Raw genomic sequence first — 14,679 nt, 5'->3', positions numbered from 1 at the left:
AGGAGGGAGGGAGGGGAGGGAGGGGAGGGAGGATAGATGTGTCTAGTATAGACTGACAGCGGGGATTGCTGGGGGAACGGAGGAGGAGGAGGAGGAGGAGGGAGGTGCAATGCGATAGGGTTGAAGGAGATGCAGGTGGCTGAGCTGACTTGGGGGCTGATCCTCGCGTGTGACCGGGGGATTGTGGAGCAGACGGGGGAGTTGAAGGAGGGGAAGTGGAGGAAGGGAAAGCACTCAGGGAGGAGCAGAGGGCTGAAGGGGAGGAAGATGGGGATCATTGGGTTCGGGAGGATAGGAAGGGAAGTCGCAGCAAGAGCACGCGGATTTGGGATGTCGTTGGTGGTCTGGAACAGAAGCCCGTTGAAGCATGTGGAGGAGGATGTCCTGGTGGGATGTTTGTGAGATGTTACGATGAGGAGATTGAGGGTTGTTGTTCAGGTTTGCGAAGACGTGCTGCAAGTTGCAAGGGAAGCAGATGTGATTTCTGTACATGTCGGAGCGACGGAAAAGCCTCTGTTGGACCAAAGTTTCTTTGAATCCATGCAAGAAGATGCAATCTTTGTGAACGTTGCAAGGCAAGTTGGATCTTTGTTTTCAAAATCGTTTTTTGGTTGTTCCGGACATGCAAGAATGATGTTGGATCGATGCACGAAAGCGAAGAGGAGAATGTTCCATCTCAAACTCCTTGGTGCAGGGGGAATGTCATCGACGAAGATGCTCTTCTGAGCGCTATGGACAAGAAGAACATTCGAGTGATGCTGAATGTCTTATGTTGTTGATTGGCTGAGAGAATTGCAGGCTGGTCTTGACGTGTTTCAACATGAACCTGCCCTTGCCGAAGTGACACCAAGTTTGATCAGATGTCTTTGTTGAGATCGTTCACAGGCAAACTTTTCAAGTAAGCTTGCCGCACATCCCAGTGTTGTTTGTACTCATCATATAGGAGCTGCGACGACCCAGGCTCAAGTAAGGCAGTTGTCTTGCTGGTTGATGTTGATGACGAGTAGGCGGCTGTTGGACAACTCGTTGTTGAGATTGTGAAGGAATTTGACCGGACAGGAGAAGTGCTGCATGCTGTGAAATGAGAACGTGTAAATGACAAGGAAAGAGCCAGAAAGTCAGGTTTCAAGGGGATATCGACAATTTTATGATAGCAAGGCATTTTGTGACTGCAAAGGAGTTTCAACGATGAAGATTGTGTTGCGAACATGTGACATTCGTGCAACATGTCTTGTCCTTCTCTTCTCAGCTCTTTGGTTCTGCTGCTTGCTCCCCGTTCTGCTCCGTCGAAAGCTTCTCCTCTAGTACAACCTCCGCGTTCTGCCTCACGAGTCAGGAGGAGGGAGAGGAGGGGGGGAGGGGGGTTGAAAGAAGAGGATGATAGAGAAAGGAACAGGGCGAGGCGGAGCAAGGGGCCGGGAAGATGCAAGGAGGTAAGATATGGATGGGGAAGGCGGGGCAGGGGAGAGGAGATTGACGAAAGGGGATAGGTGGAGATCAGGAGGGAGGGAGGGACCTTGGACACGACTGCAAGCATGCAGATCAAAGCGATCACTACTAGGACCCCTCCGCTGACGTAGCCCGCGTTGTAGATGCCGAGCTACAGGAGAAGAGGTGAGGGGAGCGAGGAGGGGAGGGGAAGGCATACCTGGCCGATGAATGGGTTCGGCTTGTGCTGGAGACTTGCCGTCAGGAAGAGCCTCAAGCCAGGAAGCGAGGGGGAGGAGGCGGTGGCGATGATGATGATCTAGGAGAAGGCAAGGGGGAGGGGAGGAGGAGGAGGACGGAGAGATAGGAGGAGGCAGGGTCGAGCAGGGAATACCTGTCCCTCAGAGTTCAGATCAAAGCACGGGTTTCCGTTGAAGAAGGTTGGCGCGGCCTGGAGCAAGTGAGCAGATCAGAGAAACCAAATGATGGAGAGGGAGAGGAGGGCGAGGAGAGAAGGGAGGACGGGAACAAGCACAGGGAGAAGCATTTGAGTTGGGCAGATTAGGGGAAGAGTGTCAGGGAGGAGGGAGGGATAGGAGTGAACTCACTCTCGATCGCGCGCTGGAGGTGGCGTTGAGGACGACGGGATCGGAGAGTCCGTAGCAGAAGTAGTAGCGAGAGACGAGAGCTGAGCAAGCATGAGCATGTCTGAGAGATGGGAGGCGACTAGGGGATGAAGATCGTGAAGAGGAGGAGGGGGAAGCAAGGGGCAGCAGCAGTAGCAGGAGCTGTTGCGGTAGGAAGAGTAGCGAGGAGTGGGGAATAAGGAGGAAGCAGGGAGGAGGAGGGAGGAGGGAAGGAGGGAGAAGGGAAGGATGAGAGGAGGAAAAAGAACGAGAACGGATTTGTACCTGCAGCACCAGTGAAGGAAAGAGGCCAGAAAGAGACCAGAGTCAAGGAAACGGCTGCACATGACAGTCAGCAGATGAAGGACAAGGGTTCTGTCCCAAGGGAGGGACGAAGAGAGGAGCGGAGGAACAGGAGGGGGGATGGAAGCGCTGAACGATGAGCCGCTCACCGAGCATGGCAAAGTTGAAGCCGAGAGTCGACATCGGTGAGTTGGCAAAGTACCTGAGATGAGATTGTGAGGAGGAGGAGGAGGAGGAGGAGGAGGAGGAGGAGGAGGAGGAGGAGGAGGAGGAGGAGGAGGCTTACTTGAAAATGGAAACGACAGAAAAGATGCAGGCAAAGATAGAAAGAACTGCGAATGTTATCATATCCCACTCCTCCATCTCCACATCGTTATCTTTTTGTTCCTCCTCCCTCCCTTCCTCCCTCAATTCTACCTGGGCCGACAGAGAGGATATAGCCCAGAGGAGACTTTCCCTGAACGATAGGTTAGAGACTGGGAGAGAGGAAGAGAGGGAGGGGGAGGGGGAGGAGGAGATTGCGGAGGGGGGGGGGGAATGCAATCTATCAAGTCTGTGGGCAAGAATCCTAATAGCTGAGTGAGAAGGAAGTTCACTCACCTGCCAGCACTTTGCAAGGAATTGTTGCTCAGCATGATCCAAGTTATCCTGCTCGAACGAATCAACAAATTCTTACAGCGTGCTGTCGCCTCACCTTCGGCCAGGAGGGGAACAACGCAGTGATCCAAGATCGGTAGACTCGGGCTTTGTCCGAGCATAAGATGTAGCTGCACAACATGACGTGTTATGTTTCTACTTGCGCGATCGCAAACTCATCACGTCGATGACAAGTCATAGTCTTGAACCATAGACCAGAAAGCCTGTCGCAGCAGTCAGGCATTGTTCAGATGTTCCTCTTCAAGGTGAAGTGGATTGACAGAGCATCATTATTTCAAGTCAAAGGTTGGTTTCGCAAGACATTACGGAAACAGGATACAAGGCAATTTTACACTTTCCAGACGTTCACAGGAAAATTGAAATCTGAACCGGGTCAGATTGAATTTTACCTGTCCGGGTTGGGAAAGAGAGCCTCCTGGGCAATCGCAAAGGTTGTTGTTTTGAAATCCAGGCTGCAAACAAAAGAATCAAAGAAGTGACGACAGGAATTCCACAAGACAACAAGAGCAGCACAACTTTGTCGAGTGAAAACTCAAAACCAGACGAACCCAGACAAACTAAGTTCAACGCAACATTGAGCTGATATGAAAGAAATCTTGGACACAAATCAACTGTGTTCATTTTCCCTCATACCTCGTTGGGGTTGGCAGGAGGAGGATCGAACGGACAATTCTTTCGGTAATCGTTGGGACAATTCTGTCGGAGAGCTTAAGAGACATTATATCAGGCTCATTTCTTATCACCTTGCACCAGAACTCTGCGTTGGCCATCAGGTAATCCCCAGGACCGGCAACCCCAATGAAGTCGCCGAGGACCTGGATCGAACATCAAAGGAAAGGTCCGAGGAGCTCGACAGTGACGTACTGCAGTGAAGAGCTCTATCTTATCTGCCGGAGGCATGGATTCCTTCGAACCGCAGGTGAAAAAAGGAAAGACAACGGATAGAGGGGAGGATGGCAGGCAGAAAACGGAGAACGAAGAGGAGGAGATAGGGAGCTATGCGCATGCATACGTTGTACTGTGACAGCCCTGTCAGCCATGGCTTCGCGCATATCCTGCATTGAATCAGATAACCTCTGCGCCATATCTTCGCCTCCTCTTACCCTGAAAGGTACCATGTGGTTCCGGGGATGTTGGGGCTGTGGGCTTCACAGCAAGCGATGATTTCCGTTGCGCTGAAGCACGAAGGAGAGGGAGAAACAAAGAAGAAGCGAGGAAGAGGAAGGATAGAGAGGAGAAGAAAGTCAGCACATGTTCAAACTTCACACAAGTATGACAACAGAAACATCAAAGAAATCTTCATACTCACTTGGGCAACGAAATGCATGCTTGTCTCTGTTGAAGAACCTGTGCACCCTATGAGACTGTTTTGCATGTCTGACAAACTTCAGACGAAACAATCTTTCAATCGATGTGAATGACTATCTCAACGACGACAAAAGTTGACCAACAGACCACGTTCTAGCCTCAATGATTCGCACACAATACATGACAAAAGCGCGGAAACCAGCGTACCGTATTGATGAGTTGGGTGAAGGCCTGACAACAATGTCAGTCAACATGAATGAGCAGCAAAACATCCACACAGGACCTGCGCATCAGAAAGTTCCTTCGACCCCGAGTAAGCTTCACACATATTCGACAACCTGTCATCAACATCACATGTCAAAAACAGCAATCAGCAGCCAGGAAGCAACTGTCAGAGACAAACAAGGCTGCGTTCAGAGCCTGCTCTTGCTTCTCACACTTACGGGATTCCGTAGAGATTTCCAGCAGCAGCGAATTGCAGAGAGACACCCACGATGAGAAGAATGGTTCCAATGCCAGCGAGAAGGAGTCGGCAGTAGATCATGCATTTCGGTGATATCATCCCTGCCGGTGCGTGCACGTCAGTTGAGGTCAAGAGCTTCAGTCTCGCTCACTTTGTTTCTTTAACTTTCAAGTTTTGCTTGAGAACTTCAAGACAAGGATGAAAGGCTGCTGAACACAATATCAGGACAATCAAACATCAAAATCGATCCTCCTCTAGTGTTCTCGGTCTTGTCAAGCAGGTCATGGTTAAGGAAATCAATCTCAAGCGTGATGAAACTGCTTGTCTAGCGAGTTTTATCATGAAAGCAGACACGAGTGAAGCATGGATCGAAGAATGATGAAACAAACCGCGGGGCAAATCCTGTTGGCTCGAGCGCAAGAAACAAGCCTGCGGCTAGATGGCAATGAGCAAACTAGCTATCCACCGAGACTAAGATCACTGGATGTCCCAAGTCTAATGCTGTCACACACTCCTGAGATTACTGCAACAGTTGCAGCATACCACTCGGCCACATGATTTCCTTTCTTCTGTCTAGTTTGTAGAGCTGATGCGTTTGCATGGCACCGTGACATGGCTTCACGATCTGAGTACTTGCATGATACGCGAGCGCAGAATCTTCCTACAATGTCTAACAGAGCAGTATCAAGCTAGGACAAGCGTCCCAGACTTGATGGTCTCACTAGACGTCTGCGATTTCATCGCTATGGAATTGTTAGCTGCATGCGATAGTTGGGTTAGCTGCCTGCAGGTAGTGGGAGATCTTGTGCAGCAAGCTGAGAGTGAAGATAGCAATCATCCTAGCAGCTTGTGCCAACTCTATCGGCTCCATGCTCTCCCTGAATGTCGCTCCTTCGCTCTGTCTCTGCTGCGGGCATGGCGGTCTTGAACGGGGGACTAGACCGGCGGAGGTAGTGGGGGTAGGGGGTCCTATTTTTATAGTGGTGGTGAATGAAAAGGGATAGGTGGGTGGTAAGCTAGGGGTTATGGAGGTATAAGGGGTAGTGTCCCTCCCTAATGGTAGCATGATTGTAAGTACTGCCCAATCAGAGAGGGTGAGGGTGATAAGTGTACGGGTCCATTGAAAACGAGGAAGAATGTGTAGAGGGGGTGGGGTACAAGAGAAGGGGGTCGGGTTCTATCTGAATCAGTGCGATTCTGTAGATGTAGAGTAGATTTTTTTTGATTCAAATCGAACGACATCACTGCCGGGCCGCCGCACCGTGGCACACTGAGCGGCACTCAAATCGGATCCGATGATCGGGCCGTGCCGGGCCCACCGGCGCCCGGCCGACCGTCCGATCACGTAGCCTGAGGCCGCCCGGCTGCCCGCCTGGCGCGCCGTTCGGCCGGCAACGCAACTTGGTCAGCGGGCTGCCCGCCCGGCTGCCAGTGCTGCGGCATCCGAGCCGTGTCCGTAGTACGGTACCCCGGGCCGCTCAGCCTATCATGCCATACTATGCCGCCACTGCCAGGTGGCCAGTGACTCCGCGCCCGGCCCCGGGGCCACCACGCCGCTGCCGCTAAGAGCCGTTGTGCAACGTGACCCCGCCGGGCCGCCCGCGGTGACTCGATGATGGCGGCGATGATCAGAGTCTGATCGTTGAACCTCTCTAGGCCGGCCGCGTCCGACCGACGGGTCCGACGGTCTGGAGGCCTCGCCGAGTCAGCTGGCGGCTGAGCTCAAGTTACCCCGGGGTCATGCGATGGTTTCTTTCGACCCGAACCCGAGGAGCGAGGCGAAGAAACCTCCCTGCTGACTGACTCAGCTGGGACCAGAGCAACTTCATGTCACCTGCTTCGCCTGCACCTTTTCTTTCTTCTCGCTCTCCGCCTTCCTCCTCTCCATGAGGCTCTGCTTCTCCAAGAGCCGGTCAGCCGCCATCATCACCCTGCCCTGCGTCTTCCTCAAGGCCTTCTCGACCTGAAAGAACCCCATCAGGACAAGAGGTTGTAAGCCAACCATTCCTCCCCCCCCTCCTCTCCCCCCTCCTCTCCCCCCTCCTTCTTTCCCTCCATGTCCTTTCCCTACCCTCCTCTACTTCCTCCTCTCTCCCATTCTTATCATCCTTTTTGAGTCTTTCTCATCCTCTCCTCCTCCTCTATCGTTCTCCTCCTGCTCCTTTACTCTTCTCTCTCCATCTCCTTCCTCTTCCTCCTCGCATCTCTTCACCTCAGGGCGGGAGAAACCGAGAGACATAAGCTGCTCCACAGGGTTGGTTCCCTTGCCCAACAGCTGCACTCGTCCTCCTTCCTCTTCTATCGCTGCAGCCTCTGCCGTTGTCAGCATCGAGATCTGCAAGCGGCGTCAACAAACGATGAACGTGGGAGAGGTGAAGTCACTTCTTTGTACTCGTGGAACTTGTTGGCACTGTTCCCATTCACCTCAATCCATGTGACAGCAGACTCAATCTGATCATACCTTGTCACGACAGCGAGTGGGATGAGGAGCAGGAGAGAAGAGAGAGGAAGGAGTAGAGAAGACGGATGAAAGAGGAGGCAGTGAAAAGGGGGATGAAAGAGGAGGGAGTTGAGGGGAGGAGGAGAGTGGAGAGAGCAATTCTTACGTCGTTGTGCGTTGCCATCAGCGCTTTTCTTGCCGTCTCCTCAGGGAATCCCATGTCAACCAGCTGCTGGAGGTGCCCCTGAAGGAGAAGATGAGGAGGAAGACAGAAAGAATAGATGAAAGAGAGCAAAGAATGAGAGCAAAAGCGAACAAGGAGGAAGAGGAGAGAGAGATTAGAGCAAATGACAGGGAAAGGGTTGGAAGTAGTGGGCACCGGTCAAGACAGGAATAGCAACAAGAGAGGATCGAGCAACATCTGTTGGGGAGGAGGGGAGCGAGTCCAATCTTGTACGCGTGTGTGGCATGGAGAACCATCACCTCGTCCACATAGACTTGAGCATTCTTCGGTATCATGGTAGCTTGACATGCTCGCTCTGTCCAAACCCTTGAGAGACAAAACGCACATCCTTCATCGGGCTACGTGTCTTCTGACGGCGAAGGTTGACTTCAAATGTCCTCCAACCCCCCTCGTTCGCACCGTCCGCAGGGGTCCACCTGCAGGCCGTTGAGCTCCGGAGATGTCAATGCACAACATCACCTGCAGAAGGTGATGGACAGCGAAGATCCCGGGGCGCCGGAAAGAAGCTGAAAAAGAAGATGAGGGGGGAGAGAGAGGGAGAGGAGAGGATGAAGGAGGAAGAGGGAGATGAGGGACAGAGACGGAGATGAGAAGGAAGAAGAGAAAGAGAAGAGGTGGCAGGGAAAGAGCAGGAGGGGGGGAGGGAACAGCGAGGAGGGTAGAAGATGAGACGGAAGAGATTGAGGTAAAGATTGAATGGAAAGAAGGGGAGAGGAAGAGGAAGAGGAAGAGGAAGAGGAAGAGGAAGAGGAAGAGGAAGAGGGTAAGGGAGGGCAGTAGGAATTAGAAGACGATGGTTATACGTTGGCCAGCGACTCCCATTGAAGATGTTTGACCACATGGCCGTCGACTTTTGCAATAACGTCGCCTGTAACATCATTCAACACCTCTCATTCTCATTCTGTCCTCCGTCAGCCTCACCTAGAGCAATCCTCCCAGAGCTCGCTGCCGGCGAACCCTCCTCTATGGATGTGACCTGGTTGTAACATGAGGGTGATGAACAAAGCAAATATGAAGGTGCTCAAGAAGATGGCATTGAGGGATGGAAAGGGAGAAGGAGAGGGAGAGGGAGAGGGAGAGGGAGAGGGAGAGGGAGAGGGAGAGGGAGAGTGCGAGGGCGAGGGCGAGGGCGAGGGCGAGGGCGAGGGAGAGGGAGAGGGTCTACCATGAAGTCTCCATGGACATTCTTCTGAGCTTGCAAGCCAACACCAACGACCTCTTTCTTGGAGCTAAAGAGAAACTTGACGAGAGGCTGGTAGACCATCAGAATAAGACGTGTCAGACCATGTCACATGTCACATTGAGCAGAGAAGACGAGGAAGAGCGAGGTTGCTCTGGCTGAGTTGGAGGCCTGCATGTTATCAGATCAAGTCTGCAGTCATTCCTTCTCCCCTCCACTCATGTCCCCTTCTCCTTCCTCCTCTTCCCGTCATTCTCCTCTCCTCCCTGCCTATTCCATCCTCTCCTCCCTCAACCCTGCCTCCACATCGTCAGGACCTTGTTGTCGGTTGCGTCGAAGGGGGCGCGCGCAAGCGAGTTGATGATGGAGTATCTGATTGCAATTCAGTGACTTCTTCATTTCATCAAACTTCTACAATCATTTCATCACTATCATAATCGTCGTCATCATCATGGTCATCTCATCGTGATCAGATCAACAACAACAACAACATCAGATCATCATCATCGTCCTCATCTCTTCTTCTTACGCATTTCCTGTTTCTGCATTCTTGCATTTTGACCCGAGAGCTGAGTTGATGGAATCGTGACCTTGAAAAACTTTCCATTCCGGTTCAAAACCTTTTGAAAATATCATCATTCATACTGAAACTTTGAAATTGAAGACAAGATCTATTCAGTTACCAGACTTATTTCGTTCGAATCGATTTCACGAAGAACTGAGCTCACAGTCTTCAACGTCATCCCATCCACTGGGTCAAATTTGCTGTCAAACTTCACTAATCCCTCGCTGCCTCCCTCTCGTTTTTTTCACCTCGTTCTTTCCTAATCCTGCCTGTCTTTCGCTCTCGCCCTCCCCCTCAATCTACAACCTCCCTTCTTCCTTTCCTCTCTTCTCCATCACCAGCTGATTCATCTTTGCAATCATTCTTTGCACTTCACTTACCTTTCACCCCGTTGATTGAAACAATGATATCTCCAACTTTCAAACCCCCGCTCTGCTCCACTCGACCTCCTGCCATTTTGGTGAGAGAGAGGAATTCAACAAATATTCCACGTCATCATACACATCAGTTGATAATTGTACCTGTGAGAATCTTACTGACTAGACATTGATTCTTGTCGTTGCGAGAGAGACCCATTCCCAAAGTCTTCTGCAGGACACCAGACATCACATCTTGCTCCGCTTTCGTAACAGAACAAAGCATTACAGCATCTCTCTTCGTCTGAACGACATGTTTCTTCTCATTGCAAACATCTTCTACACGGCTCTGCTGGATCTGCAAGGCAGACGTGAGCCATCTGAATCTGAATCTCCATCTCCATCTCCATCTCCTCGTTCTCACTTGCAAGGACTGCTTCACACCACGACGAACAAGAGCGACGCATTGCACAGCTCCACTTCGTTTCTGTGACTGCATTCTCAGTTCAAGATCGATCATCCCACATGTCGTTCACCTCAACTATCATCTCTACCTCGCTCCCTTCCTTACCCTTGAGTAGCTTGCCGACCTCCGCAGGGCTCAGCCCCTTGACAGTCGTTCCGTCGACCTCAATGATCCTGTCCTGCATGCATTCATCAGCGCTGGAAGTAGCAAAACACACACAAGCTACGAGCAACCTTTATCTCCACTTCTCCGCTTTCAGCAGCTGACGACCCTTCCAGGATCTTTGCCACGATGCAATGTCCGTCCTTTGTCCTCGCGATCCCCAACCCAACTCCGGCCTCGTTGACCTGGCTGGACTCCGTGGAGTTGTAAGCAGAGGAGGAAGCGAGGGAGGCCTTGCTCCCGTCCTCATGCTTGCTCTCAGACGGCTCAACCTCGCCCCCAGACAGTCGCAAAAGAAGGGGGGGAGGCCGGGAACTGTAGGCAGCGGGCTTGACATGGTGGGATGCGACAACGCACGAGATTGTCTGGGGCCTCGAGAAGTTTGCGACTAGGAAGGCGATCAAGATGAAGCTACGTCTGTCAGATATCATTGTGCGCCGATTCCTTTACCCGACCATACTGCAAGAACGAAAACAAATCAGCATCCAAACATCGTTGTCTTGCTCCTATTTATCTCTCCCTCCCTTCCTTGCTGTCTTCTGTCTCCTCGTCCCTCACTCTTGCTTGTGCATCCTGTGCATCTCCTCTCTTCTTGACATCCCTGCTCCTGCTCCTGTCCCCCAACATTGATGCCATCTATTGCGAAACCAGCACATGCACCAAACATCGGGCATCATTTCAGGCATTATGTTTGTTACTTTCAAATGTGACAGATGATGTTGAAGAAAAAGTTGAAATTCCACCAAATTTGCCGAAACCAGACCAGGATCATAGATTCGCTGTCCTTTCCCTTCCATGTTAATTGAATCTGAGGTGAGCTTATCCAATCAGCATTGCCGTCTATCGGACGTACGGACCGTCGGAGACTCCACTGTCAATCTCAGGCCCTGCTTGTGAGAGTCCGATCACGCACGGTGCAGTGTCTCGGTCCGGGCCTCAAGTTTGTCCGGCAGCCCGGCTTGCCGGCGAGTTTCCGCCGACGGTCACGGTCCGATCATCGAGTCCGATCAACTTGCCGGGCACGGTTGTCCCAGTGTGTTCACGGGCGCGGCCAGACGGTCAGTGGCGGCAACGCCGATCGGACAGGCTAAAGGCTACTACTAGTGACGCCGGACCGTCGTCGGACTCATTCGGATGGAACTTCGGAAGTTCCGAAGATCGGACCGTACTGTACTGTTGGGCATGACACGGTTGCCAGACTGTGGCGGCGGATGGATCTCAGCCCTCCATCCTACATGGCGGCCCGGCTGCCAGCAGGCCGGGTACACGACTCGTGGCAGCATATCCAACTCTGGTCATGACGTACTGTACGGTCATGATGCCGTCATGGGTGCCACGGGTGTACGTGACGGTGGCTGGCCCGGGCCCAGGCTGGCGGCTCAGGGCCGGCGTGCAGGATCAGAGAACATCAGCCCATCAGCGGCTGTCCCGTTCGAGGACCTCGAGCTCTACTGGATTGCCCTCTTCAAAGGTTCGCGTAACCATGGCAGTTGAAGCAGTGGCGCTTTCACCTCAGGATCAAGGAAATATGACAACTTTGCTACGTCTCCTGGCGGGAGATCGGCAGCGAGCGAGGTTGATTTGTGATGTCAGCTCAATGTGAAAGAAGAACAAAACGAGTGCTGTATGCTTTGCTCTAATACTAATAGATACAGCACCCTGTGCTGTACCATTGCGTCCCGGAGTCCGGCGGAGGACCGTTACAAAATGCTTCGTGATCCTGTCAAAACATTGAACGAATATGCTGTGCTAGACACCATCATCTGCTGCCTTCGATGATGGTACGGCATGAGATAGGGTTACAGTAATTTCTGCCGTTTCTTGGATGTTATGCCAATTTGTCTACTTGTTTATTTCGAGAAACCAGGGCATTAAATATCGAGTGTCACGCGAACATTCCTGGAAACATGAGCACTTATGTCACAGGTGTCAAAGGAGGGGATGGGTATTTCTAGGCTAGAAGGTTTATGACAGGAAAAATTCTGGTGAATGAGTTTGTTCTGAAGAGCTGTTTCGACACCTCACCATTTCTTTCTGCAAGCGTCCCTGACAATCATGCGACTCTGCTTCTCGAAGTGCTTCTGAGCATGGGACCGTACTTGCTTCGGAGTTCTAGTCTGCACCACCCGGGAAATCTTCTCTGCAACCCCTAAGCCGAGGCCAACCCGTAGAGTGCCGTCAGTGTGGCAGAGGAGAGATTGATGGGGAACATGGAGTCGCAAACCTTCGAGGAATCTCTCATGCTCCTCTTGGCTCCATGTCTTCGGCATGCGCTTCTGCGCTGCTTCTTTCTTTCTTGCTGGCTGCTTATTCAGCCCTGTTGCTGCTCGTTCTCCAGCCTCCGGCATTCGTGTGGGCTCCGGACGACTGCTGCTCGCCTCAGTTTCGTATTCGTCTTCGCAGGGAAAGTGGATCAGCCGATTTGCTTGGAGCTCCACATTTCGTTCATGCCAGAACTCGTCATGGAAGATGTCGCCAGGCGTAAAGTTGACGGCCATGCTGATGCACGGAAGGTCCGAGTCGATGCTCCAGTCGCACGCTGATTGCATGGTTGAATGACGGCGCGGTTGTCGGCGGAAGGATCCTGCGGGGGAGTTGCTGAAACGATGCAGGAAAGCGTCGATTCGCTTAGTACTAGGCTACTCACCGGACCGAGCCGGTGAAAAAAAAAAATCAGACGGATATGCTGGTGATCATCCGTGACCGCACGAGGGATCTCCTGATTGTTACCTCCTACTGATTTTTAACTTAACTGACCTTGAGTAAAATGTATTGTACGTACATTCACGTACAGTACAGGAGTACTTACAAGAATTGTGTTTTGAAGGCTTGAAAGCCATTTCCTAGTTCGAACCAAACGAACGCGACAGGGGTAGGGGGTAGAGGTTTTGTCTCCCTCCCCCATCTCCCCCCTTCACACTTGCGCATCCCTATCCTTCCCTGTTCATGAAGCTCCAACTCTCGTCAGACCTTCTCTGACGACCCTCAACTCTCTTGGACGCTTCTATCTGCCATGTCCTTCCCAAACTTGCTGGGATTTCAAACTCTGAAAACAATGACCATGAGTTGACAAGTACTGTGTTTCTCAGTTTGAATGCGGGAGGACAGATGATTCATGGAATGCAACCAAGACGTGCATTTTTCAACCCGATGAATACGAATAGTATGGCATAGGCAAATGACTGTCATTTTACTTCTCAATGATACAGCATCAAGAACTTGCTCTCGATCCATCAGTGCTTGCAAAGGGTCATTCTTCAGACAGAACTTCGAGTTTATCTGTATTCTTCGTCGATCCACACGACCACATCTGTTTGATGCACTCTCCTTGCTGAATAGTAAGAAACAATAGCTGAGCCGTGCACCGATTGATTGAATTTTCTAGAATGCTCTTCAACTGTCTTAGGGAGAATGTCACATTTAATGGAATCATACCCGGCACACATTTGGAATCATACCCGGCAAACAAGTCACAGTATCGCTCCAAACGGCGTTGTACTTGGAATGGGACTCTCCATCACTGAGTCAAGGTGTCATCTTGGATGATGTACACCATTACGGTGATATGTGGGCTAGAACTGCTGCAAAGTGGACATGGGAATGTGTAGCGGCCTAGGTGATGTTTTCAACTTCAATAAAACAAAGCCAAGTTGCCGCAACAATGACATCATCTCTCCATGAGCCTGCATGACCTGATTGCTCTGGTCACAAGTTCTTTACGGTTCAAATTTCATCTTTTGGTCTTCAAAAGCCGGCGGGCATGCTTCTCTCTCTTTCTTTCTCTCTTATCTTATCCTCTCTCTCATTGTACCCGCTCGTGGCATATTCCCTTATCTCTGTGCTGCACATCTAACAGCCCTGCATGAAAATCTTCTTCAGAATGGACAACACTTGAATGGTTATTGCACACTCAGCATAACTGTGAACTTGACACAGTCTCATCGTATCTTGACTTGGAACTCTGCGGACATTCTCTTGTTTGTGTGACTACTTTCTGACGTCCGATGTACTACTTCAGGAACTCGGGAGGACGATGGCTCACATGCCAGCCGTGCCAATCAGATAGCTGAGCGCCGAGTTAACAAAACTCTCCTGTAAACCAAGACGACCCTTCAACGTGACGTGTTGCGAGGTGACAATGTCGTACGTCAGACCAAGAGGAGGCCTTCCTAGCCGTCTTGCTAAGGTCCTCTCATGTCTGGATGCTTGGGTTTCACATCCTAGCATACAGTCTATCTCTCATGTGCTCCTCAATCCGGGCCCTCCGTTTCGCCAGTGTGCATTGAACTCTCAGACCGTACTACGGTACGGTCCGAGTCAAGCAAAAGCTATCTTCAACGGTAGCAGCTCAGGTCGATATGCCATCCGATGATCTGCATTGCTTAGCGGCCCACTATCACGGCATACGGTACAAGTCTAGCAAACACTCAGTGACAGCCGCCTGGCAGTGCGTCACTTGACAGCAACTTACTGGCAGTTAC

The 14,679-nt window shown here is 51.5% G+C and overlaps 4 protein-coding genes across 4 annotated transcripts in view; 1 reads left to right on the top strand and 3 right to left on the bottom strand.

Moving 5' to 3' along the window:
• The window catches only part of GUITHDRAFT_100834 (hypothetical protein), a gene marked incomplete at both ends in the record, with an annotated part of 1,858 nt that extends 773 nt beyond the window's left edge, over positions 1-1,085 (top strand). The window contains 6 exons of the mRNA XM_005840791.1: positions 136-398; positions 439-477; positions 695-752; positions 799-840; positions 886-966; positions 1,008-1,085. Coding sequence (XP_005840848.1) covers positions 136-398; positions 439-477; positions 695-752; positions 799-840; positions 886-966; positions 1,008-1,085 — 561 coding nt within the window. The remainder of the gene's footprint in view (positions 1-135; positions 399-438; positions 478-694; positions 753-798; positions 841-885; positions 967-1,007) is intronic.
• A 160-nt stretch (positions 1,086-1,245) lies between these two features.
• On the bottom strand, positions 1,246-4,866 carry GUITHDRAFT_100833 (hypothetical protein; the record flags this gene model as incomplete). The annotated part of the gene is made up of 20 exons (XM_005840790.1): positions 1,246-1,320; positions 1,517-1,600; positions 1,649-1,675; positions 1,823-1,879; positions 2,037-2,116; positions 2,340-2,393; positions 2,507-2,559; positions 2,644-2,774; positions 2,958-3,005; positions 3,052-3,124; positions 3,177-3,217; positions 3,404-3,466; positions 3,648-3,710; positions 3,758-3,829; positions 3,879-3,920; positions 4,027-4,069; positions 4,118-4,189; positions 4,522-4,553; positions 4,606-4,660; positions 4,766-4,866. The coding sequence occupies 20 exons, from the start codon at positions 4,864-4,866 to the stop codon at positions 1,246-1,248; spliced, it is 1,266 nt and encodes a 421-aa protein (XP_005840847.1).
• A 1,657-nt stretch (positions 4,867-6,523) lies between these two features.
• GUITHDRAFT_132899 (hypothetical protein) lies at positions 6,524-10,629 on the bottom strand (the record flags this gene model as incomplete). Its single annotated transcript, XM_005840789.1, has 18 exons — positions 6,524-6,577; positions 6,620-6,748; positions 6,998-7,120; positions 7,168-7,236; positions 7,392-7,469; positions 7,709-7,764; positions 7,812-7,885; positions 7,929-7,975; positions 8,273-8,337; positions 8,391-8,445; positions 8,635-8,721; positions 8,967-9,021; positions 9,179-9,269; positions 9,595-9,663; positions 9,736-9,802; positions 9,995-10,063; positions 10,107-10,214; positions 10,270-10,629. 18 exons carry the CDS (start codon positions 10,627-10,629, stop codon positions 6,524-6,526), a joined length of 1,656 nt encoding a protein of 551 aa, XP_005840846.1.
• A 1,590-nt stretch (positions 10,630-12,219) lies between these two features.
• Positions 12,220-12,747, bottom strand: GUITHDRAFT_100831 (hypothetical protein; the record flags this gene model as incomplete). The annotated part of the gene is made up of 1 exon (XM_005840788.1): positions 12,220-12,747. The coding sequence occupies one exon, from the start codon at positions 12,745-12,747 to the stop codon at positions 12,220-12,222; it is 528 nt and encodes a 175-aa protein (XP_005840845.1).
• Between the last annotated feature and the right edge of the window lie 1,932 nt (positions 12,748-14,679).

The sequence above is a fragment of the Guillardia theta genome (genome assembly GCF_000315625.1).
Source record: "Guillardia theta CCMP2712 unplaced genomic scaffold GUITHscaffold_5, whole genome shotgun sequence".
NCBI lineage: Eukaryota > Cryptophyceae > Pyrenomonadales > Geminigeraceae > Guillardia > Guillardia theta.
Note: the sequence above shows the minus strand (reverse complement) of the source record. Positions and strands in the feature narration are given on the sequence as shown.